Source organism: Chelonoidis abingdonii, chromosome 11, assembly GCF_003597395.2.
Source record: "Chelonoidis abingdonii isolate Lonesome George chromosome 11, CheloAbing_2.0, whole genome shotgun sequence".
NCBI lineage: Eukaryota > Metazoa > Chordata > Testudines > Testudinidae > Chelonoidis > Chelonoidis abingdonii.
In genome coordinates, this window is record NC_133779.1 from 61,090,395 (window position 1) to 61,112,985 (window position 22,591).

The 22,591-nt window shown below is 52.4% G+C and overlaps 1 protein-coding gene across 1 annotated transcript; it reads right to left on the bottom strand.

Annotated features, from left to right (window-relative positions):
* Positions 1-561: 561 nt before the first annotated feature.
* LOC116838212 (phospholipase A2 inhibitor and Ly6/PLAUR domain-containing protein-like) lies at positions 562-14,086 on the bottom strand. The gene is made up of 6 exons (XM_032803263.2): positions 12,830-14,086; positions 7,275-7,389; positions 5,633-5,746; positions 4,470-4,622; positions 2,790-2,933; positions 562-1,280 (listed from the first exon to the last, which is right to left on the bottom strand). Exons 2-6 carry the CDS (start codon positions 7,345-7,347, stop codon positions 1,042-1,044), a joined length of 723 nt encoding a protein of 240 aa, XP_032659154.1. The 5' UTR covers positions 7,348-7,389; positions 12,830-14,086; the 3' UTR covers positions 562-1,041.
* Positions 14,087-22,591: the final 8,505 nt, after the last annotated feature.

The following is a 22,591-nucleotide window of genomic DNA, read 5'->3' on the forward strand; positions in this document are numbered from 1 at the left end:
GAGCAGCCATGTGCCTTGGGTGGTCACCTCCATTTTCCTAGCTCTTTCTGCTATTTAGAGGGGCTTAATTGCTCCATGCCCTGAGCCTGAAGGTAGGTGCTTGCCGCAGCCATTGGCTCTCATGAGGTCTGGGGTTGTCTGTGCACCCAAGAGTCACCCGTTGGCAGCCCTTAGCAACCTTCAGCATAACAACATGTAAACAGTGAATAGGGGGAACTCCAGAATATTGTTAGGGCAGGCGAGGCGTCACCAGGTGGCGCTGTTATACTTAGCCTGGGCAGGACTTTTTTCTGATTGTGCGAGCAAGTTTTGACTCATGGGGAGATGTGCTGGGGTTTTGCTAGCTCTGGGGGGGGGGGGAATTGTGCAAGGTTTTTGTGTGGAGGGAGGTGTGCAAACAGCAGGTGCATTTGTTGTGCCCTGCAACTTCTGATTGGAGTCAGTTCTGGAGGCAGGGTTGCTCTCCGAAGCCCTGGTGTTTGGCAGAGACACACGAAAGCGGAACAGACACGGTCAGCGCTGGTACACACAAACACACGCGCATGCACGGACGCTCTTGGGTGATTGCATCTCTGATTGTGCTTTATTCAGAGCAGTTTGAAATGCACAGGGGGACTCAGACCATTTCTGGAGTCTCTGGGGAGCTGAGAGCCAGGACTCCTGGGTTCTCTCCCTGACTCTGGGAGGCAAGTGGGGTCTAGTGGTTAGAGCAGAGGGGGCTGCAAGTCAGGAGTCCAGGGTTCTGTTCCCTCCCAGGGATCTTTGAAAGGCTGGAGGAGAAGCTGTGAGGGGATATTAACAATACACAGAACTTTGCTCCAAACTCCAGCGGAATTAGCAGAGAGTCTCCTCTTGGCTGCATTGGACTCTGTCTCAAGCCCCCGCCCATCCAGGGATCCCAAAGACCTTTGCAAGGGAAGCTTGCCATTGTTATCCCTCTTACAGAGGGGGGAAACTGAGGCACAGTCAGGCACAGAGAAGGGCAGAGCACATTGGTTATACTGAGACACCAATGGCAGCAGCCAGTATGCTGATGGGGCATCAGCAGAGGAATAGCCCCAGAAGGGCAGGGAGAAAAAGGGGGAGACAGAGGACGATGCTGCCCAGGGTGAAGGGACCCCAGCCCAGAGTCCGGGTGGCGCTGCTAGTCTGTGCTCTGGGCGCTGGGCTGCACTGGATCTTGGTGAGATTGTAAGTGAACACCCCTGATTCCAGTGTCTTGATTTCACAGGCCGCCCGGGTAGCACAGCCTCTGCCTGCAAACGGGATCGCAACACCACCTGTGTGGGGAAACCAGCGCAGATCAGACGCGGCACGGCCTAACCCCGTTCTGTGACGCCATGATCGGGCCCTGGGTGGTTCTCCAGGGACCTTGTCTCCAAGCCCTAGCGGCCTTGGGATAGCTCCTGGCCCAGTTCATAAATTCTCAGGCCAGGAAGGACTCTGTGATCAGCAAATGTGGCGTCCTGCGTAGCATAGGGCCCTGGCCTTTAAAGCCAGGTTTCCATGCCTTGGCTCATTCTCATGGCTCTTCTCTGACCCCCGACCACGCTCCAATTTACCACCAGGCTCCGACACCAGCACTGGCCACAGGATTCCAGCAGCAGTGGAACAAATATCAAGCACGGAGGTAAAATAAACCTCAGGGAGTTGGGGGAACCCAGCTCTTCTTCTAGCACGGTCCTCAAGATGCACCCACGTTTCTTTGCAAGATGCCCAGGCCTCTGAATCGCTATCACTGGCCTAGCAAAGGGAGGTCCTGCACGCCACGTGACAGCATCTCATGCTTTGGTGGGGGGACCATGCGGAGCCCCTGGCCTGGGGGTAGCCGGGTATGGGGGGCACATGGAGTAAGGAGGAGTTGCAGGGAGTTCTTGAGGCACAGGGGGCTCTTAGAGGGTGCAGTGTGCTCATCTTACAGAAGTAATGACCCTCCGGGCAGATGTGTCACCTAGTCGGACAAGCGTGTGGTCCGTTTTTTTTCATGCAGTATCTTTCTAGGGCAGCTGTGGCAAGTAGCAGAAGAAATTGCTCTCTGCATAAATCTCTGACTTCAAAAATATTCCCTGAGAGCCCCTTGAGTTTGAACAGAGATTAAGGGAACAGCCTGCATGCCGTTTGCACCCACCTCTGTTCCAGGACTGGTGGAAACAGTGTAAACAAGCAAGCTGCCCTAAGGAAATACTAGACTTTGCCCCACGGATTTCTTCCCCAGTGGGAAATTGACCTACAAGGCCCCAGAATTCTGCTGCTGCTCAGCAAAGAGAGTGAAATATTTTTACCCCTTTTGACCAGAGCGGATCACCAAAAATATGCAAAGGGACATCAAGTCTTGCTGGAATCTCCAGGGCGGCTGGGAGCCAGGACTCCTGGGATCTATCCCTGGCTCCAGATGGGGAATGAGATCTAGTGGTTAGAGCGGGGCGGGGGGCTGAGAGACAGGACATGTGGGTCTAGTGGTTAGAGAGAGCTGGTAACCAAGACACCTGGGTTCTATCCCTGGCTGTGGGGGAAGAGTGGGGTGCAGCGAGTTGGTGGGGGTTGGAGCCAGGACACCTGGGTTCTATCCCTGGCTCGGGGAAGGCTGTGGGGTCTTGTGGTTAGAGCGGGAACGCTCAGAGCCAGGGCACAGCCTGATCATGCAGCTCTTTGTTTTGAGTGACAGCCTCTATTGTTTTGGCTATTGCTAATCAAAGGGGCATTTCCCAGCTCAGACGGCACGGATGAGCCCCGGGACACCCCCCAGCTCCCCAGGGGTTGAACCCGCCCCAGAGCGAAGGAAGCCGCACCTTGTGCCAGCGTCCCGACGACGACAGCACATTGGTCTGCACCTCCTGTGCAGCGCAGGTTCCCATCGCTTTCACATCTCTCGGAGCCTGGGGCGTAGCAGGCCGGGCACTGCAGCCCATTGCGGACGCTGCTGATAGCCAGCCCTGAAAGGTAGCCAGGGAAAGAAAGTTTTGATCCAAGAAGAAACTGCAGCAGGAGAACATAGAGCAGGCAGGACCGTCCCGGGCCATCAACCCGGCACGTCGTCCCACTAAGCCAGCTAGCTCGGTTATTTGCCCCCACTCCTCCAGCGGGCAGCTGTCCTGCCACCCCTTCCCTCTGGCCATTAGAAACATCCTGACTTCCAGCCTCGGTCGCTTCCTGGCCAGTATGTTCCCACGCCCACATCTTCCATCAACTTTGATCACTCTTCTCCCTTGGGGCTGCTTCCCCCCGTCATGTTCTGGGACACACACCGGACCAGTCAGGGCTTGTGCCCCCCTTGCTCTGCACGTGTTTGCTCCTTTCAAGAGACAAAACACTACAGTTTCCAGAGGCTTCAACCCACCTTGGTGGAAGGACCCATCTCCCTCCGCATGCAGGAGTTCCGGCCCACTGGGGCCTGTCCAGCGACGGAGGCCGAGATGGATTCTTCAACCAAAGGGATTGAAGAAAAGGGTCAGTAAGAAATGGACCTTGACCCAAAGCAGTGGCTGGTTGAGTCTGAGCTATTCAAACGTGTCTTTTTACCTCAGTTTCTTTGTAACCTTCCCTAACTCCAGTCTTGCTGCTTGTCCACATCGCCTAGGCCCTCTTGTTAAGAAACCGGTTTGACTTTTCACCTAAATCAGTGGCTTGCAACCTTCATCCATTTGCGGGGCCCTAAAGAATTCCAAACGGAGGTGCGGCCTCCTCTGGGCATCTCAGGATGAAAATCACTGATCTCAGCCAACCCGTTGCTGTGTTTGAACAGAGGCGATGGCTAACTGCCGGTACCATGACAAGCTGCTGGGTCTCTTTCAAGGAGCAAACAAACCAGATTGTGCCTCTGACTGGGGGGCGTGGGTTGGGGTCACCTCTGCAAGCAGCAGCCACAGAGGGAAGGTACCGGGGGCAGAGCGCTGGACCCCTGCTGGCCAGCCAACAGACGCTTAGGGGACCACAGGCTGCAGGTATCTGGGCTGTAAGCTGCAGAAGTAGGGCACTTTAGGGCACTCATGGTTACAGGGCAGGCAGTGACCCCTCACTGGTCCAGTCTGCACCCCAAAAGATGCCCCCTGAAAGCAATGAGGTGTCCTCTCAGCCTCCATTATCCCAGGCTAAACAAACCCAGCTCTCCCAGCCCATCTCAGAAATCCGACTTCCCATGTCTCCGATCAGCCCTGTAGCTCTGCTCTGCACCTGGCCCAGTTTGAATTCATTTGCCTTGAAAGTGGGGGACCACCACTAGACACGGTGTGAAAGGAAAGTTCTTACCAGGACAAAGGCATGAAAAAGTCCCTCTCTCCCCTGGACATGTCTCATCCACACTTGCTTCCCATGACAAATGACTTCCCACCAAGCCCCCTGCTTGCCCCAGGGTCCTCGGAAATCTCCTGGCTTTTCCCCGAGGCCGGGAATAGCAGCTTCGTGGAGGTTTGAGGTTCAAGCCAGTGGCTTCCTCGCACTCACGAATCAGACCCACTGCTGACAGTACGTACTGGAGGGCGTGGACTCGGCACTGCAGTCGCCACTCTTGCAAATTTCTGACCGGATCTCCATAGCCACCTTGTCCCCAAAGTAAAAAGCCAGGAAGCCCGTGAGGCTCTGGCGGGAGTCAGCGCAGGACTGGTACGTGCCTGAATTCTCTGCACCTGTTGGAAAGGCAGCAAAGCGAGAAGGGCACGTCGTGCATCGGTTACACTGACGGAGCCACCGCAGCCACACGGCCCCTGTTAAATACTGGCATGACCAGATCCTCATTGGTGGGTCTCCCGCAGCCAGGTGAGTGCGCTCACCACCGGGCCATACAGCCAATTTCTCCCCAGCCCGTGGACCATTCCGCTAGCTGCCCCAGTCTGAGCAGCTCCCAGAGCAGAGATCAGACAGGCCTGGCGGTCTCCCTTGTTTCTTTCCAAATGAGAAATGCCTGGCCTGACTTGGGCACCCCGCTCCAGAGGAGACGTCATCCCAGGTAGAGAGAGGGGCTGCCTGCCCAAGGCCCCGACCTAGGAGAGTTGGGCACCTCAGGGGATCGGGCCCTGAATCCCAGCCGTTCCCTCTACATCTTCTTCCTTGGCTCCTCACTCAGCAGGACGGCCCCGAGAGCGGCCTTTCCAGGATGTGCTCCCCTTCCCCCCATCACCTTATACCCATCAGCAGCCATCTCTGTAGGGCCGCAGGGCTGGAAGCAGTGGGGCGTTCATCCCTGCTAGGCTAAATTCCGGGGTCCTGACTGGCATTGCCCCCCCAGAACCACGGGGGGGGCATCATCCCACTAGGGGGGCTGCCATCCCTGGGCCATGACTCTGAGTGGAGCAGGCACTTCCCTTTGACTGTCATATCGTCCCTGGGAACAAGAAACGGTCCCCAGGCCTGGGGGGCCCCTCGCTGTTGGGGTCACCCTGCAATCACCCAGCGAGCACCCCCCATGCCGCCGCTAGTTGGAAGGGACCTCATCCAGTCCAGCCCCTGGTGCTGAGGGCGGACCAAGGCAACCTAGACCAGCCCTTACTGGTGTTCATCCAGCCTGGTCGGGGAACCTCCGCTGATGGGGACCCCACGACCGCCCTCGGGAGCCGATTCAGGCAGCTAGGGAGCCGTGTGGCAAACACATGCTGGAGCAGGTTCTCGTGCCTCCTGCAGCCACCGTGACGGGACTCACCGAGCGTGTTGTGTTCTTGAACGATGATGCAGGAGTCCTGGGGCGAGGAGCAGGTCTGGGGGATGGTGTGACAGCTTTGTCCAGATTTGCAATAGAAACAGGCCAGAGGCATCCCTGAAAAGTGGCGGGGGGAAGGGAGAGAAACTCATCTTTGTACCCAATCATCTGATTTCCCAATTTTGCTTGCCTCAGTTTCCCCCAGACTTGGTACTGCTACCCAGTGGCGCAGGGGAAAGGGTTGAGTGTGCAAAAGCACTTGTAAGTGTGTAATAGGCTCGCTCACCTACAGCCACCCTGGCTCAAGGGGGCGCTATTCCACCCCAGGGGCTGCAACATCTTCCGCGGTCACCCAATAATAACCTGCAAACGTTACCCCGCTGGGTCCCGACAGTGGCAGAAAATTTCCCGTCCCAGCCATTCGTGGATGGAAAATGGACATTGGCACAGGGCTGAATATTCTGATTGCCTGGGGGCCCAGCTGCCCCAGAAACTGAGGCGAGAGGCAGACAGGAAAGCAGAGGACGTAGCAGTTCTTACAAAACAGGGGTGCATCAACAGAGCTTTCACCATCATCTGCAGCCATTTGCTTCTGGCCCATTTCTCCGTGCACCGGTCTCTTCACAGAGGCTCCGAGTGGTGCCAGCACGCGGCACCATCTTGCCCAAGGAGTCACGGGTCAGACCCAGCTCTGGCGCTGTCTCTAGGGCTTGTGGCTGAGTGACACCTTCTGCCGTGGGTCACCTCTCACCCTCCGGCCCTCCTGGAGTGCGCGGGGTCTGACTCATATAGCCTTCAGGCTCCGCCCACTGCCCGCAGCCTCGGCGCGATTGCTCGTTGATCAGAGCCGGCTGGGCCACACCTCCTGCTGATTGGCTGGGCCAATTCCCCACCCACAGCCCATTGGGTAGCTGGAGGGGTTGTTCTATCTTTGTTTTTCCCCATCCGTGTGACAGTGCAATCTGCCACACCCCGCCTGCGGCTGAAACGCTGAACGGCCAGAAACGGAATTGATCTGGGGGCCCAAAAACCATCATATTTGAAGCCAGAAATGGCACTCGGTGTATCATGGGAGATGAAATTCAGTTGTCTTCTGCTCCCATTCTCCTGCCTGGATTACATGTCTCATGACGCACCTGGCTCCCAGCACCCCTGCCCTAACCACTAGACCCCACTCCTCTCCCAGAGCTGGGGAGAGAACCCAGGAGTCCTGGATCCCAGCCCCCTCTGCTCTAATCCACCAGCCACCACTTCCCTCCCAGAGCCGGGGAGAGAACCCAGGAATCCTGGATCCCAACCCCACCCTGCTCTAACCACTAGACCCACCTCTCCTCTTAGAAAGAGCACTAGGTTCCTGAACTACAGCTTCCATGAGGCACCGCAGCAGCGTTTCAGGATTGAAATTTTGCATGTTTCGATTTTCCATGGACAGCTTGAAATTTCCATTGGGAGGGAACCCCCTGCTGCTGTCCATTTTCCAACCAAAGTTATCCCCAAACAATCCGGAGTATGGGGGTGTCTCAATCACAGAACACAGGGAGCTCTGCTACAGGGCTCACAGGCTCTTTAAAGCAGGCTCACACCCCTCCTGTCCCCTATGGGGTAGCCACAACTCCGGCTGCCGGCCCCACTGCCGGCGACTCACCCGTTTCATTCTGAGCTGCCGCGGTCACTTGGAGAGCACTGAGGATGCAGAGGGTGACGAGTGCTTTCATCATGACGGAGGAGAGCACAGAGTTGTGATCAGCGCTGAGCGGGGCCTGTGGGACAGCAAACGCTGACAGGTCAGGTGATTAGCAGGCAGACACCGGGGCTGGGAGCCAGGACTCCTGGGTTCTTTCCCTGTCTCAGCCACGGACCTGGTGTGTGTGAGCTAGGACCAATCAGGTCTCTGAGCCTCAGGGACCTGAACCTGAGAGCTACAATGTGGATGAGACTAGAAAGAAAATGAAATGAGTTAAGACCCCTAGAAAATATGTCAGCATCACCAGAGCAATGGCCTGTTTAGCCCAGTGTCCTGTGTCTGGCCGGGTGCCCCAGAGGGAATGAACAGAACAGGATGATTATCAAGTGATCCAGCCTCTGTCAGCCACTCCCGGCTTCTGGCAGTCAGAGGTTTAGGGGCACTCAGGGCAGGGGGTTGCGTCCCCGGCCACCTTGGCTTATAGCCATTGATGGACCTGTCCTCCAGGAACTGATCTCATTGTCTTCTGAACCCAGTTATACTAATGGGTTTCACAACGTCCCCTGGCTGGGGGGCCATTTAGAAAGGGCAAGGGGGGATTCTGCCTCCTCCCAGCCCCGCGAGTTTCCCATCACAGCAGGGCGCAAACAGGAAACTGATCTGCTGCCCTGTGCTCTCGCTGGAGGAACCCGCAGCCCTTAGCTCAGGTTGGAGTGGGATGTGGCTGCTGGCTGACTGGGCTGTCCCCCAGGAGTTGCACCTACAGCTCCCCCCTCCCAGCCCCCTCCCCTTGGCTCCGGGCTGTGGGATGTAAATCCCCCAGCTGTGCGGGCTGTTTCTGCTCCGTGGCCGGTAGGGGGGAGCTGTCTGTATGGCTCTGTCCGCCCCCACCCTGAGCAGAGCGGGTGTAAGGAGGTTCCCACATGCCCTCTGACAGTCTGGGTGCCCATTAGCCCCCCTGCCAGCCCTCAGCAGCGCTCGCAGCCGCGGCACCAGAGGGCAGTCAAAGCCCTTCCTGTGGGGAAATAGCTCCTCGGTCCCCCGCTGGCGGGATGGGAGCCAGGGGAGGGCAAGGCCTGGCCAGCCTTGGCCCAGAGAAGGGACCTGGCAAGTGCTGAGCTCCAGGAGTCTCCCCCACAAAGCCGGGCAGTTTTATTTCCAGTGTCACCATCAGTGCTGCTCTGAGACCTTTCAGTTGCTCCTGATGGAAACTAGAGGGTATTATTGTCTGTACCTCGGCGTCTCAACCAGCAAATACAAATGGTTTATTTCTTCAGTTAGTCTATGGACCCAGGGACTTTTTCACAGTTCCTGGAGGGCTCTTAATAACACCAGGTTGTTACAGCCTGGGAACAGGTCTCTTTCCTAACTTCCTTAGTATCTGAGGGTGGCCTTAAAATGACATTGCTTAGAGGGCAAATGTTCTTGATAACATTTAACATGTCTAGTGTCAGATTGTATTTTCATTATGGCACATTGAGAATCATCCATTTGGGTCACTGTAGATACAGACTCAGGATTCCTCTAGTACATTATGAAACAGAACAGTTTCCACAGGCTAAAACCAGCTTTTAGATCAGTCCTTTGTAAATACAAGTTCAACTCATAAATTTGATTTTACGTTTCGAATCTTTACACCTTAAGTTCCTTGAACTAGAGGGTGTTTCATTTGTGCTGGAGAACTATCAAATGCATCGCATAAATAGATTACAATGTTTAAGACTTTATTTCTAGTTACTGAGTAACTTAACAAGAAAAGAAAATGCATCACTGTTGGAAAAACCATTGTTAACTACTGGAAAGACACCTTCAGGTTTCCTAGAGCTGATGGGAAACCCATGTTGGCCAATTTATTGTCATATTTTCTTTCCAATTATCACCTGAAAAGCTTTTTGTTCTTCCTTTTTTTTAAACTAGTGCCAAAACGGACGTCTCTAATTTATTAGTTATTCCATGTTTTAAAAAAATGGTTGAGAGAAAACTCAGCTACTTTCGACTCAACTTTTTCAGGAGAAATGCGCTACACAAATTAAGAGTGTGTATATTTGCTTGCTTATCATTTTCCAAAAGTTCATATAAATCAAAATGTTAGTTTTGTATTAAGGCTCCAAAACTGATATAGGAAAGTACGTGCGAAGTGATGCATATCAGAAAACACAATCCCAACTATACATATGCAATGATGGGGTCTAAATTAGCTGTTGCTCCTCAAGAAAGACATCTGGGAGTCACTGTGGCTAATTCTCTGAAAACATCCACTCAGTGGGCAGCGACAGTCAAAAAAGGGAACAGAATGTTGGGAATCGTTAGGAAAGGGATCGATTACAGGTCAGAAAATAAAATATTGGCTCTATATAAATCCATGGGATGCCCACATGGTGAATACCGTGATCAGGTCACCCCATCGCAAAAAAGATCTATTGGAATTGGAGAAGGTGCAGAGAAGGGCAACAAACATGATGAGGCAGATGGAATGGCTGCCGTATGAGGAGAGATTAAAATGACTGTGACTGTTCAGCCTGGAAAAGAGAGGACCGAGAGGGGATATGAGAGAGGTCTATAAAATGTTTTCAGAGATAGTGGAGATAGTGGTTAAGGAAGTGTTATTTACTCCTTCTCATAACACAAGAACTTGGGGTCACCCAGTGAAATGACTAAACAAAAGGAAGTATTGCTTCACACAGTGCACAGTCAGCCTGTGGAACTCCTTGCCAGGGGATGTTGTGAAGGCCAAGACTATAACAGGGTTCCAAAAAGAACTAGAGAAGTTCCCGGAGGATAGGTCCATCGGTGGCTATTAGCCAGGATGGGCAGGGATATGACCCCCTGCTCTGAGTTTCCCTGGCCTCTTTGCTAGAAGCTAGGAGTGGATGACGGGATGGGTCACTCAATCAATGCCTGTTCTGTTCGTTCCCTCTGATGCACCTGGCATTGTCTTCTGGTAGTAGCCAGGGGACCGGGCTAGATGGACCATTGGTCTGACCCGGTCTGGCCGCTTTTATTCTCTTGACCCCTCCAGTCTTGGGGGTGGGAATATCTTGCTGTGTTATCTCCTGATTGTTCTAAATTTACACGTACATATAAAATGGGGCTTTCACTGGGGTTTGTATTTATAGTTTTCTATCTTCATATAGGAATTAAATGCAGAGCGTCTGCCACCTGATTCTAAGTTATTATCTGCCAAAAAATTGGAGTTTTCAGCTGCCTACGTAGCTCCTGGAAAGATGGTTTAAGTTTCCCCCCCCCCCTTCCCTCCTGATCTGAAACAGTACCCCTGGCCCCTGGCAGCAAATGCCACAGGCTATCTGGGCGCTGGGTGAAGTAGTGCATCCTTCTGTTTGTTTTAAACCTGCTGCCTAGTAATTTCATTGGGTGACAAGTGGTTCGTGTGTTATGTGAAGGAGTAAATAACACTTCCTTGTGGACTTTCTCTGCGCCAGTCATGATTTTATAGACCTTTCTCCTATTCCCCCTTAGCCCTCTCTTTTCCAGGCTGAAAAGTCCCAGTCTTATTAATCTCTCCTCATATGGAAGCTGTTCCATCCCCCTCATCATTTTTGTGATCCTTCTCTGCACCTTTTTCAATTCCAATAGATCTTTTTGAGATAGGGCCACCAGATCTGCAGGCAGTATTCAAGGTGTGGGCGTCCCATGGATTTATATGGAGGCAATATGATATTTTCACTCTTATTATCTATTCCTTTCTTAATGATTCCCAACATTCTCTTCGCTTTTTCGACTGCGCTGCAGGTGGAGTGGTTGCTTTCAGAGGACTATCCGCAATGACTCCAAGATCTCTTTCTCGAGTGGTAGCAGCTAATTTAGTCCCCATCACTCTATATGTATAGTTGAGATGATGTGCATTTATCAACTCGAATTCCTCTGCATTTAGTTGCGCAGTTTGGTGAGATCCTCTGTACTCTCGCAGGTAGCTTTGGGCTTAACTTCTCTTGAGTAATTTTGTATCATCTGCAAACTGGTCACCTCACAGATTTCTAGGTCATAGAATCATACAAATCCAGGGTTGGAAGGGACTTGGGAGGTTTCTAGTCCAAACCCCTGCTCAAAACAGGACAATCTCCAACTAATCATCCCGCCAGGGCTTTTGTCAAGCTGGCCTTAAAACCTCTAAGGAAGGAGATTCTAACACCTCCTCGGGAACCCATTCCAGTGCTCACCAACCTCCTATGAAATAGTGTTTCCTAATATCCACCTAGACCTCCCCACTCAACTTGAGCCATTGCTCCTTGTTCTGTCATCTGCCACCACTGAGAACAGTCTAAGATCCATCTTCTTGGGAAGCCCCCTTCAGTAAGGAGCCTCCTTTCAGGTAGTTGAAAGCAGCTATCAAATCCCCCCTCATTCTTCTCTTCTGCAGTCTAAGCAATCCCAGTTCCCTCAGCCTCTCCTCATAAGTCATGTGCCCCAGCCCCCTAATCATTTTTGTTGCCCTTCGCTGGACTGTCTCCAATTTTTCCACATCCTTCTTGTAGTGTGAGGCCCAAAACTGCACACAGTACTCCAGATGAGGCCTCACCAGTGCCGACTAGAGGGGAATGATCACGTCCCTCGATCTGCTGGCAATGCCCCTACTTATACAGCCCAAAATACTGTTAGCCTTCTTGGAAACGAGGGCACACTGCTGACTCATATCCAGCTTCTCGTTCAGTGTAACCTCTAGGTCCTTTTCTGCAGAACTGCTGCCTAGCCATTCGGTCCCTAGTCTGTAGCAGGGCATGGGATTCTTCCATCCTAAGTGCAGGACTCTGCACTTCTCTTTGTTGAACCTCATCAGGTTTCTTTTGACCCGATCCTCTAATTTATCTAGGTCCCTCTGTATCCTATCCCAACCCTCCAGTGTATCTACCACTCCTCCCAGTTTAGTGTCATCTGCAAACTTGCTGAGGGTGCAATCCACAGCATCCTCCAGATCATGAATGAAGATATTGAACAAAACCAGCCCCAGAACCCGACCCTTGGGGCACGCCGCTTGATACCGGCTGCCAACTAGACATGGAGCCATTGATCACTACCCATTGAGCCCGACGATCTAGCCAGGTATGGCCATGTTGAGCAGTATCAGTCCCAGTAGGACTCAGGACACCCACATTCTATTCCCAGATCTACCACAGACACCTTGCTGAGTCATTTCATTGTTCTGTGCCTCAGTTTCCCCATCTGTTAAGTGGGGAGACTGATCCTTCCTGGGTCTATCTAGAGTGCAAGTGTTTTGAAGGCAGGGACTGTCTGTCATGAGCTGCTTATGCAGCAGCTGTTCTCAGTCAGGGTCTCCACAGTGCCTGGTACAAAGGAGCCCTGATCTTGGCTGGAATCTGTGCAGCACCCAGCACAACAGAGACAATACTGGGGTCTGTGCACCACCTGGGACAACAGAAACCCTGATCTTCTATTGCAAGATCTTTTCAGTACATGCATACAGCACCTGGCGCTCCTGGATGCCAATCACTAACCGGAGCCACTGGCTGCTACCACAGAATGAAGAATAATACACGTACCTTTGGTTATCGTGGGCTTCAGCGGACCCAGGCGCTTCCCTCTCTGAAGTCTCAGTCACCAGCTACGGCCACAGCCCCCTTCCTTCCTTCCTTTATAGCAGAACCAAAAGCTGGTTCAGATAGAGAACGGAAGCAGCGAGAGAAAGAAGACGCAGCAGCAAAACCTCAGGATCCTGGTTACTGCTCGGCACTGGCGATGTAACTAAGGGAATCAAAATAATGACTGAAATGTGTGGGGAGCCGCTGACGCCCTGGGCAGCCCCATGGGAGGTGTGGGGCTCAGTGGTTCTGAAGATGGACAGCATTCCTGGCCTAACGCACAGGGGAGATGCTAAGGTGGGATAGAGCTTGATTTTCATTTGGTTTTTGATATTCCCATGAGCAAGCCAGCGAAATGAGGGCTCAGAGAAATTAGCACTAGGTGGGTGCACACTTGGTTGGAAGATCCTCCTCAAAGAGTAACTAGTAATGGTCAAACTGGGAGGGCATCTAGTGGGGTCCGGGGCCAGTCCTGGGGCCGCTACTCTTCCATATGTTTAGTAATGACTCGGATAATGGAGTGGGGAGCACGTCTCTAAGATCCACAGCTGACCTCACGCTGGGAGGGGTTACAAGCACTTTTAAGGGCAGGCTGAGAGTTTGAAATGGCCTGGACAAGTTGGAGAATCGGTCCGAAATCAACAGGAGGAAATTCTGTCACGACAAGAGTGAAGAACATCACTTAGGAAGGGAGAACCCACTGCACAGCTACAAACAGAAGAATTGCTGTACGACTGGGAAGGATCTGGGGGTCAAAGAGGGTCACAGATTGAACCTGAGTGACAAAGCCATGCTGCAGTAGCATTCTAGGGTGCATTCACTGGGGTGTCGTATGTCAGACATGGGAGGTCATTGTCCCACTCCGCTCGGCACTGGAGAGGCTCCAGCAGGAGAACTGGGTCCACCCTCGGCACTGCGATGTAGGAAAGAGGAGGACAAACTGGAGAGTCCAGAGAAGATATCGTCTCTGAGACCCTCTGTGATGAAGTGGGACTGTTCTTAATGTTTCCTCTGAATACTGTGTGGGGGCCTCAGTTTCTGGCCGACACTCTGTCTCCTGGCGACTAATGGCCTGAGCCCCTCCTCCCTGCAAGGGGATGCTAAAGGTGTGGGAGAACAAAGAGGTCAAGTGGCCTCCTGGCCCAGGAAAGGAACTCAGCAGAGAAGGAGGGGCTGGAGGGGGTTGCAGTTTGGAGCTGGCTGAGAATGGGAAGTGAGGACAGATGGGGTTGTCTGCCTCACTGGGCCCTAGAATGGACCCTGCTGAGGGGTCCCATTCTCTGTATCTACAAGCTCTGTTTTAGACCCTGTTCCTGTCATCGAATAAACCTCTGTGTTACTGGCTGGCTGAGAGTCACGTCTGACTGTGAAGTGGGGGTGCAGGACCCTCTGGCTTCCCCAGGACCCCGCCTGGGCAGACTCGCTGTGGGAAACGCACAGAGGGGCATATGCTGAATACTCCAAGGTCAGACTCAGGAGGTGAAGCCGTGTGAGCTTCTTGTCCTGAAAACAGTCTGCTCCAAGGGAGAGGACGCTCCCCAAAGTCCTGACTGGCTTGGTGGGAAGCAGTTCCAGAGCTTCACCTGGGAACTTCGTGACACCCCCATCACGCCGGGTGCTGCACAGACCCTGACCGACTTAAGGGCCCCCCTTATGCCAAGCAGGACAGACACCTTGACCTGGATTAAAGAGCTCATTGTGCCAACACTGGGCAAAGGGAAGAAGTCACACCTCTGGCTTGGAACAAAAGCCAGTGAGCAGGATGGTAAGTGGGCCCAGACGCAGACAGGTGGCACTTTAATAAATAGAGTTTCATAGAACCATAGAATCTCAGGGTTGGAAGGGACCTCAGGAGGTTCTAGTCCAACCCCCTGCTCAAAGCAGGACCAACCTCAACTAAATCATCCCAGCCAGGGCTTTGTCAAGCCAGACCTTAAAAACCTCTAAGGATGGAGATTCCACCACCTCCTTAGTAACCCATTCTAGTGCTTCACCACCCTTCTAGGGAAATAGTGTTTCCTAATATCCAACCTGGACCTCCCCTGCCAAAATGTTTCCCTGACAAAGACACACAGGTTAGAACACACTTTCCCTGGGAAGGAAACTGAGAGCAAGAGCTCTTGAGTTTGTCAAGGGACAGGAAGTCGGGAAGCCCGTCTAGCTTAGATGCCCTAAGTGCACTAGCTGTCGCATGGCTCTTACTACTGCGCACTAAAAGTTTCCTCTTGCACGTTGATCTCGTCCCATTGCAAAGCAGGTGTTCATGTCCCCACATAGCCAAGTCCTTAGCTTGGAGCGAAATGTATTTCAGATGCATGGAAGCATCCGAGTCAGCTGTGTGTTGTTTGGAAATCGGTTTCTCTGCTGCCTTGTTCTATTTGCTAATAAACCTCCTTGTTTTAAGAGGGCTCGTTACCAGATAGAAGCTATCACAGCTTCCCAAAAGAGAGAGAGACAGGACTGTGCGGGAATGGGAATTGCCAATTTATGAGAAAATTGGAGACTTTGTGTTTCTTTACAAATCCAGATGCAAATCATTAATGTCAACACTTCCCGCTAGGTGGGTACTTGGGGGGAAACATCCGTTGTGGGTCAATCAAAGCATTTGGTTTCAATTTTGATGTTTTTTATGCAATTTTAATACAAAACAGATCAAAATCTTTCACAAAGAAATGAAAAATCAAAATGGTTCCTCCCAAAAAAATTCAAAGCTGCAGTCGTATTGAAATGCTTTTGTTTGTTTTCCATCTTTCCTCCCTAAATGAAATTTCATCAAAATCAGCGCAGTCCCATGGGGAATTTTGGTGTTGCTGAAATGGTGTTTTCCAGCAGAAGAACATTCCCGCTAGCTCTAAACAGATGCCTAGTTGGACCAGGCTAGGAATAGATGGTCGGTACACATGGGTGTTGTGCCCATACTTGGTCCAAGAGTAGGAAAATGGCAAAATTCCACTGTAGATAGATAGAGGCATGAGACCGGATACCTGGGGGAAGACCAAGGATCCCATTACTACCACAAATCTAAGGGGGAAATGTTTGGGGCTATGGGGGAGCTATGAATGCCCATAAACCAGCTCTAGGTGAGATATTATGCACAGACCAGAGGGATATCACTTCACACAGAGCTGTTGTGGTTTCAGTGAGGCAGTATATTAGCCCATGAAAAACACGTACTTCCAGCTCCCCTCCTAGCATATCTGTTCTTTACATTGACTGATTCATACAGAAAGCGGGAAGTAGCAAGATGCGGTTTATTAAAAAAGCCAGCACCTCACAGTGATGGTAAGGGAAGCTACAGCTGCAACAACAGACCAGAAGTCAACACCCAATGGGGTGTAACTTTATGGATCATTTCATTTAGAATAGTCAAAAAAACAGGATAACAATCTGCTGAAAGATTTCGCCACTCAGGCACGGCCAATTCTTTCAATGTTTGCTGATTTTCTTCAAGCCCCAGTTCCTGGAGTCAGGTGAATATGTGACAATCTCCACTTTTGTCAAATTAAAAAAATATCAGTTTCTAGCTCTTGTGACCAATAGGAACAGGTCAAAACTGAGAATCCAGTGTCATATTCTGGCTTTTGAAAAATGAAGGAGGGGTCAGAGAAGAGCCACAAGAATGATTAAAGGGTTGGAAAACCTGCCTTAGCGTCAGAAACTCCAGGAGTTCAATGCATTTAGTGGAACAAAGAGAAGGTGAAGGGGTAACTTGATCACAGTCTTTAATGGGGAAAAGAAATTTGGTCATGGGCTTTTCAATCCAGCAATGGTCAAACACGATCCAACGGCTGCAAGTTAAAGCCAGACAAATCCAGATGAGATTTAAGGCACAATTTTTTAACAGTGAGAGTAATTAACCTGTGGAACAGCTGACCAAGCGCTCCGGTGGATTCTCCATCCCTGGTGATTTTAAAAGCAAGAATGGTTGTTTGTCTAGAAAATCTGCTCATGTCCAAATGGGGATTATTTCGGGAACTCCTACGGTCCGTGTTGTGAAGGTCAGGTGAGGTGAGTGCAGCTGTATCCCCTGGCCATCACATCTATGAAAACTGGAGGCTTGGGACAGTCCTTTCCAGTGGACATTTCCTGCAAAATTCCCCCATGAAATTCTGCTCAGCATCACATCTTATCGGCCCAACTTCTGTTGGTGAGAGAGCTTGTCCAATCAAAGCTGTTCCTTCCCCCACCTTGTCTCTCTAACATCCTGGTGTGATGGAGTAGGGGCTGTGTGTGTGGGGAACGGGAAGGAGTAGGGACTGTCGGTGTGGGGAATGGGAAAGCAGGGGATGTCTGTAGGTGGCGGACAGGTAGTCAAGGTGTAATCCGAACCCGGCAGGGGGGAGGGGGGAGCACCTGGGCGGAGGAGAGGGGAACAAAAAGGGTTTTTTCGGCCAGAGGAGGAAAGGCAGGACAGTTTGGGTTTGGGCTGTAGGGAGGAATTCAGGGGATCCTAGCTGAGATCCAAGCACCCTGAACCCCCAGAAGGACTCAGTGGAGGGGTCCTGACTATGCCTGCAAGCTCTGCTGTAACCTGTGTTCCTGTTGTCCAATAAACCTTCTGTTTTACTGGCTGGATAACCTTCGTTTTACTTGGCTGGCTTGGAGGATCACTGGGTGGGTCCAGGAAGAGGAGTGCAGGGCGGGACTCCGTGACACTTTTGGGGACCAAAGTGCGGCTGCCAGCTCGCTGCAGGGACAAAAATCAAGGGTGAAGGTTTCTGTCACCCATAGGTGGCACCGACTTTCTCCCCTCAATTTTCCCCCGGAGGTGCTATATCGCCCTGCTCTGCCTCAGACCCTCGCCCACCACCCCCTTCCTCAAGGCCCACGCCCACCGCCCCTACCGTTCTTCCTGGTGCCCCCGACACCCGCCCACCGCCACCTTTCTCCCAAACCGCTTGCTGCTGGCAACCCCACCTCTTCCCACCCTTGCTCTGCCCCCTCCCCCAGCGCTTCCTGCAGGCCACTGAACAGGTGATCTTGGTGAGTGGGAGGCGCTGGGGGGAGGGGGAGAAGCTGATCGGCAGGACTGCCAGTCGGTGCTGAGCACCCACTGTTTTTCCAGCCCCTGAGCACCCACGGAGTTGGTGCCTATGCTGTCACTATTATTTTCGCTAGCGACTCTGGTTCTAGAGGGTGGGATCCCCTCCGGGACCTACTTCCTCTTAGCTTCCCCAGAGCACCTGGTCCCGTTCCGGGAGGAAACTTCGTCCAATTCTCTGGGGTCTAAACCTCCCCTCGGTTCGAGTTTGGATTTCGTCCCCCGGGTGCAGCTGTTTGGTCAATGGCAACACGACGCTGAGTCGCTCTGAGTCAGGCATTGGGTGGGGAGGGTGCAGGGCACGGCACACACCCGAAGTGACACATCAAACCATTTCCTTGCTGTGCGTTTCCTGCACATTGCATCGCTTGTTTGGGGACTGGCTTGGTGACACTGCAGCAATCACTCCCTGTGCATGCCACAGGTGGGTCTGGGGGGAGGTGGGGAAGCTACGTGCTGAGGTGGAGTTGGGGAGGTTGCATTTTATGGGGGTGGGGCTGCATGTGTGACGGGTGTGTTTGAGCAAGAGAATCTATGTTTAAAGTTGTATCACCTAGTGATGCTCACAGCCTGAGTGTGACTCTGTGTGTGTGTGTGTGTGCGCTGCCCCCTGCTGGAGGGGCTGAGACCTGCTCTGTGTGTGTGTGTCCCTGCTGCCCCCTTCTGGAGGGGCTGAGCCCTGCTCTGTGTGTGTGTGTGTGTGTGTGTGTGTGTGTGTGTGTGTGCTGCCCCCTTCTGGAGGGGCTGAGACCTGCTCTGTGTGTGTGTGTCCCTGCTGCCCCCTTCTGGAGGGGCTGAGACCTGCTCTGTGTGTGTGTGTGTGCTTCCCCCTGCTGCAGGGATAGGTCCTGCTCTGTGTGTGTGTGTGTGCGTCCGCGCTGCCCCCTGCTGGAGGGATAGGCCCTGCTCTGTGTGTGTGTGTGTGTGCGTGTGTGTGCGTGCTGCTCCCTGATGGACAGGATGAGACCTGCTCTGTGTGTGTGTCCCTGCTGGAAGGGACGAGCCCTGTTCTGTGTGTGCGTGTGTGTGTGTGTATGCACTGCCCCCAGCTAGAGGGGCTGAGCCCTACTCTGTGTGTGTGTGTGTGCTGCCCCCTACACAGAGCTCTGACCTGCGACGCTGGCCTTGCACTGTCTCCAATATACAACCAGCCACACGTGGCAAGCACAAAGCAAACACCGCAAGACATTTTGCGTTGCAACAGCCTTCGGTCCGGGTGGGTTGACCCTCTGTTCACAGCCCAAGCTGGAGCAGCCGTGAATCAAGCCTGAGTTTTCTTAACACAGAACGTTAGTTTGGTAAGAGCCGCCTTTGTCGTTAGCCTCTTAACCTTCCGGAGTTTAAAACACGACATTTCCCTTATTTAAAAAAAGAAAACAGGCCCAAACATTCAACCCACAGTGGCTTCACCTGTCATCACAGAAAACCACAAACCGCCGAATAACCAGGAGAAAAAGAGGATCAGACCCAACCATTTGTTCCTGGGTTAAAAACCTAACTCCACTCTGGTGTTTTGGAATCCGAGTGTAACTGATTGGCTTTGCCTGCTTAGCCCAGGCAAACTCAACACACTCAAAGGCTTTTCCACAACCCTTTGTTTTAGCGAAGCGTGGCCACGTACGATCCAACCAGTCAGGTGTGGCTGCTTGGTAAATCTTCGGATGCCCCAGACCAAATGAGATGGAGTAGACCCACAGCTAAGCCAGCATTTTGAGGGGACCCACAGTTCAGCTGGGGGAGCAAATGTTTCAGCCCACCCAGAGACGCTGTGTTTGTTCCATTGGAAAGGGGCTTCTCAGTCCTAGTGAGGATAAGGTGCTTATGAAACCCATGTTCCCTGTTTCGACACCACAATCTGCACTTTATTTAACTCTCCGCTGAAATTTCTCAATTATTCCTCCAGCCCCACTCAAACAGTCAGAATGCGGCAATTTTAGTGCTGGCCACATCTTCTTCTCTGCCTTCGAGTCTCGCCAGTAAACCTTCTCCTAATCCAACCATTGGAGGCGACCTGCTTCTCACGGGCTGCGCCCAACGCTCCCACAGGCTGTTTGGTTTTTCCAGCAAATGTTGTGATGCCGAAGATGACTCCCATTGCTTTCCCAAAGGCTACAGGTCCAAGTTTTGTTTTTCCAACATGTTCCCCTGAGTCAATAGCCCGGTCATTCCTCTTGGCCAATCTCTCTTGTGTCTCCCCAGGTTCCAGTCCCTCGCCCTTTTCTTCCCCACACCCTGCCCTTGTTCCGTTTGCTTCCCATTGGGCTGAAGTTTTCCTCCAGGAAACCATCTAATGCCCCCACCGTGGCCTGGACCGGGGCTCTGTTCTCTATCCAATCCAGCAGTTCCCAGCCGCCATCCGCCAACCCAACAGTGGCCAGATGTTTCTCCTTTTTGCATAGTTGGGGCTTTTCCAATGGGGAAGAATTCCTCATAATGAAATCCCCTGCATCTAGCTCCCTTCTCCATGCAAACTATTCCTCTGTGGGGCCTGAACCCCTTGGGATGCTCCCATGCACCCACAACAGCTTATCCTGCTCCTTCTGCAGCATGTTCCCCATTCAGCCCATCATCACTGCCAGGAGGAACAGCCTCAGCAGAGTGAATGCTGCTGCCCCCCACCCCAAGTCCTCGCACGTTAATGCCAATGGGAAGCTGGGGGGATAGAGAAGTCAGGTCCCCCAGTGCTCTGGCAGGGAGAGGAGGGTCCCGTGGTGAATGTGGCTCTTTGGAAGGGTCGTTTCTGGGTGATATTTTCCCTTGCGGATGCTGCAGCTGGCCTGAGACAGAGACCAAACCCACAAACATCAGAAAGCATCACGGGGCAAAAATTAAAGCAGGCGGGGGAGGAGAGGGGAGAATTTCAAGAGACAGTTGCAGCGAGGGGATCCCCCAACCTCAAAGGTGTGTGAAACAGAGGAGGGGGGTTGGGATCCTGGGGTGGTGTGTGCCCCCTGCTGGAGGGGTTGAGACCTGCTCTGTGTATATGTGTGTGTGTGTGTGTGTGCGCTGCCCCCTGCTGGAGGGGACAGGCCCTGCTCTGTGTGTGTGTGTCCCTCTGACCCACTGGGCATGGGGCCATGGGGGGTCTTTCCTGCCCTGTCTCAGACCTGGGTACTACGAAGCAGTGTGGGCTGACGCTCTGGAGCTTTGGGAGCTCTCTGCCCCCACCTAGTGGCAAACAGGGAAACACAGCAGGACAAGTCAGGCCTTATTTGCATTTTTATCACCCAGCATCTCCACCTGACCATTTCAACCATGTTGGTTAAACATTCATGGAAGTTGTGAGTGTAGAGGCACTGAAATGTCATTGTCCTTAGTGTGGGACCCAAGGGCAAGAGAGCTGCAGAGTCTGTGCCCTGGGGTGAGGGGTCACCCTAAACAGAAAGTCAGTTTTGCATCCTTGGCTAGTGGCATAGTCATCCCACTACAGGAAGTTGGTTTCATGGTTTGAAGAGAGGACCACAGATGGGGTGACTGTGCTCAAGGGTCCTTTATGCCACTGATCTTTTTCTTGTAATAACTTAGTAGGAGCTGTATGGTGGTAAGAAATGACCCCTGGCTGGCTGTTGATTGATGCTGTAGGGGACAGTAATAGATGTGATTGGACTATGGGTTTCAGCCATCCCTTTGTGCTAAGGGGATCTGCCACAAAGGGGAGTCATCAAGTTTAATGACCCTCCTTTGCCTTTGGGCTGGGAGATACCTGACAGAGTCCTGGCAGCACAGGGCTGATTCCACATCCCAGAGGCATTCCACGACACAGCAATTTCCTGGGATCACCCAGCACAGACCAACAGCCCCATCTAGCCCAGTATCCCACCTTTGTCCCTGTCCTGCCCTAGCCCACTAGGTCACGTTCCTCCTTCCTCAAAGACTTTCTTTTCCCTCTCTGCTGCCATCAGTTTTTGGGTTAAAATTTGGGTTTCTCTTGAAAAGCCACTTTTAGTTACAGGGGAAAAAATTTGACTGACCCCAGACAGTCCCTCAACGGGCTCACCTGCTTCATTCTCTCCTCTCACATAGGTAGCGCCCCATGTGTAACAGCCTCCTAGTATTTATCCACAATACCCTTTGACTAAGGCTGTTAATCTGGGGATTGGAGGTGACCGAGGACCCAGGGTGTGGGCTGAACAGCATGGAAGGAGGAACTCTAGAAGCAGCTGGGTCTCAGGAGAAGGTATGAGCTGGACTTCATTAGGTTATCAATGAGTTTGGAGTTAAGAAAGCCAATCCAGGGGTACTTTTGGATTCCATTTAGTGTATGGAGTGTCTCCCATGACCGGCTGGTCCACAGCCCACTGCCTCAGCTCCTAGCACGATACAGCCCTTTAACACCACTGGGAACTGCTCACGCTTTGAATTCTGAAGAGCTAGGAGTCAAATCCAGAGCCCAGGGCAAGGTGGGGCCTGTAATGAATGGCCTCACTCGCTCGATCAGTGGGTCTTTTATGGCCACTAGGCCCCTGCGCCATGAGCACCCGTTTATTTAATGTTTCCCACTACCTAATGACAGGATATTAGCCTCATTGTTTGGCTGGGGAACTGGGATGCAAAGAAGCTGCATGATTCCCCGAGTGGCTGGGGCAGAGGAAGATGCTGAAATCCAGCCACACGTTAGCAGCACAAGGCCAAACCAGCTGACCTCCCGTTGGGAACATCAATGAACCTAGAACGGCATGAAA

Bases quoted from the DNA above. Each gene is read 5' to 3' on its own strand.
- LOC116838212 (XM_032803263.2), bottom strand. From the start codon at position 7,347: ATGATGAAAGCACTCGTCACCCTCTGCATCCTCAGTGCTCTCCAAGTG. The intron at 2,934-4,469 runs GTACGTACTGTC...GCTACCTTTCAG, and splicing joins TGCCGAGTCCACGCCCTCCA to GGCTGGCTATCAGCAGCGTC. The intron at 1,281-2,789 runs GTGCGGCTTCCT...TTCCCCACACAG, and splicing joins CGTCGGGACGCTGGCACAAG to GTGGTGTTGCGATCCCGTTT.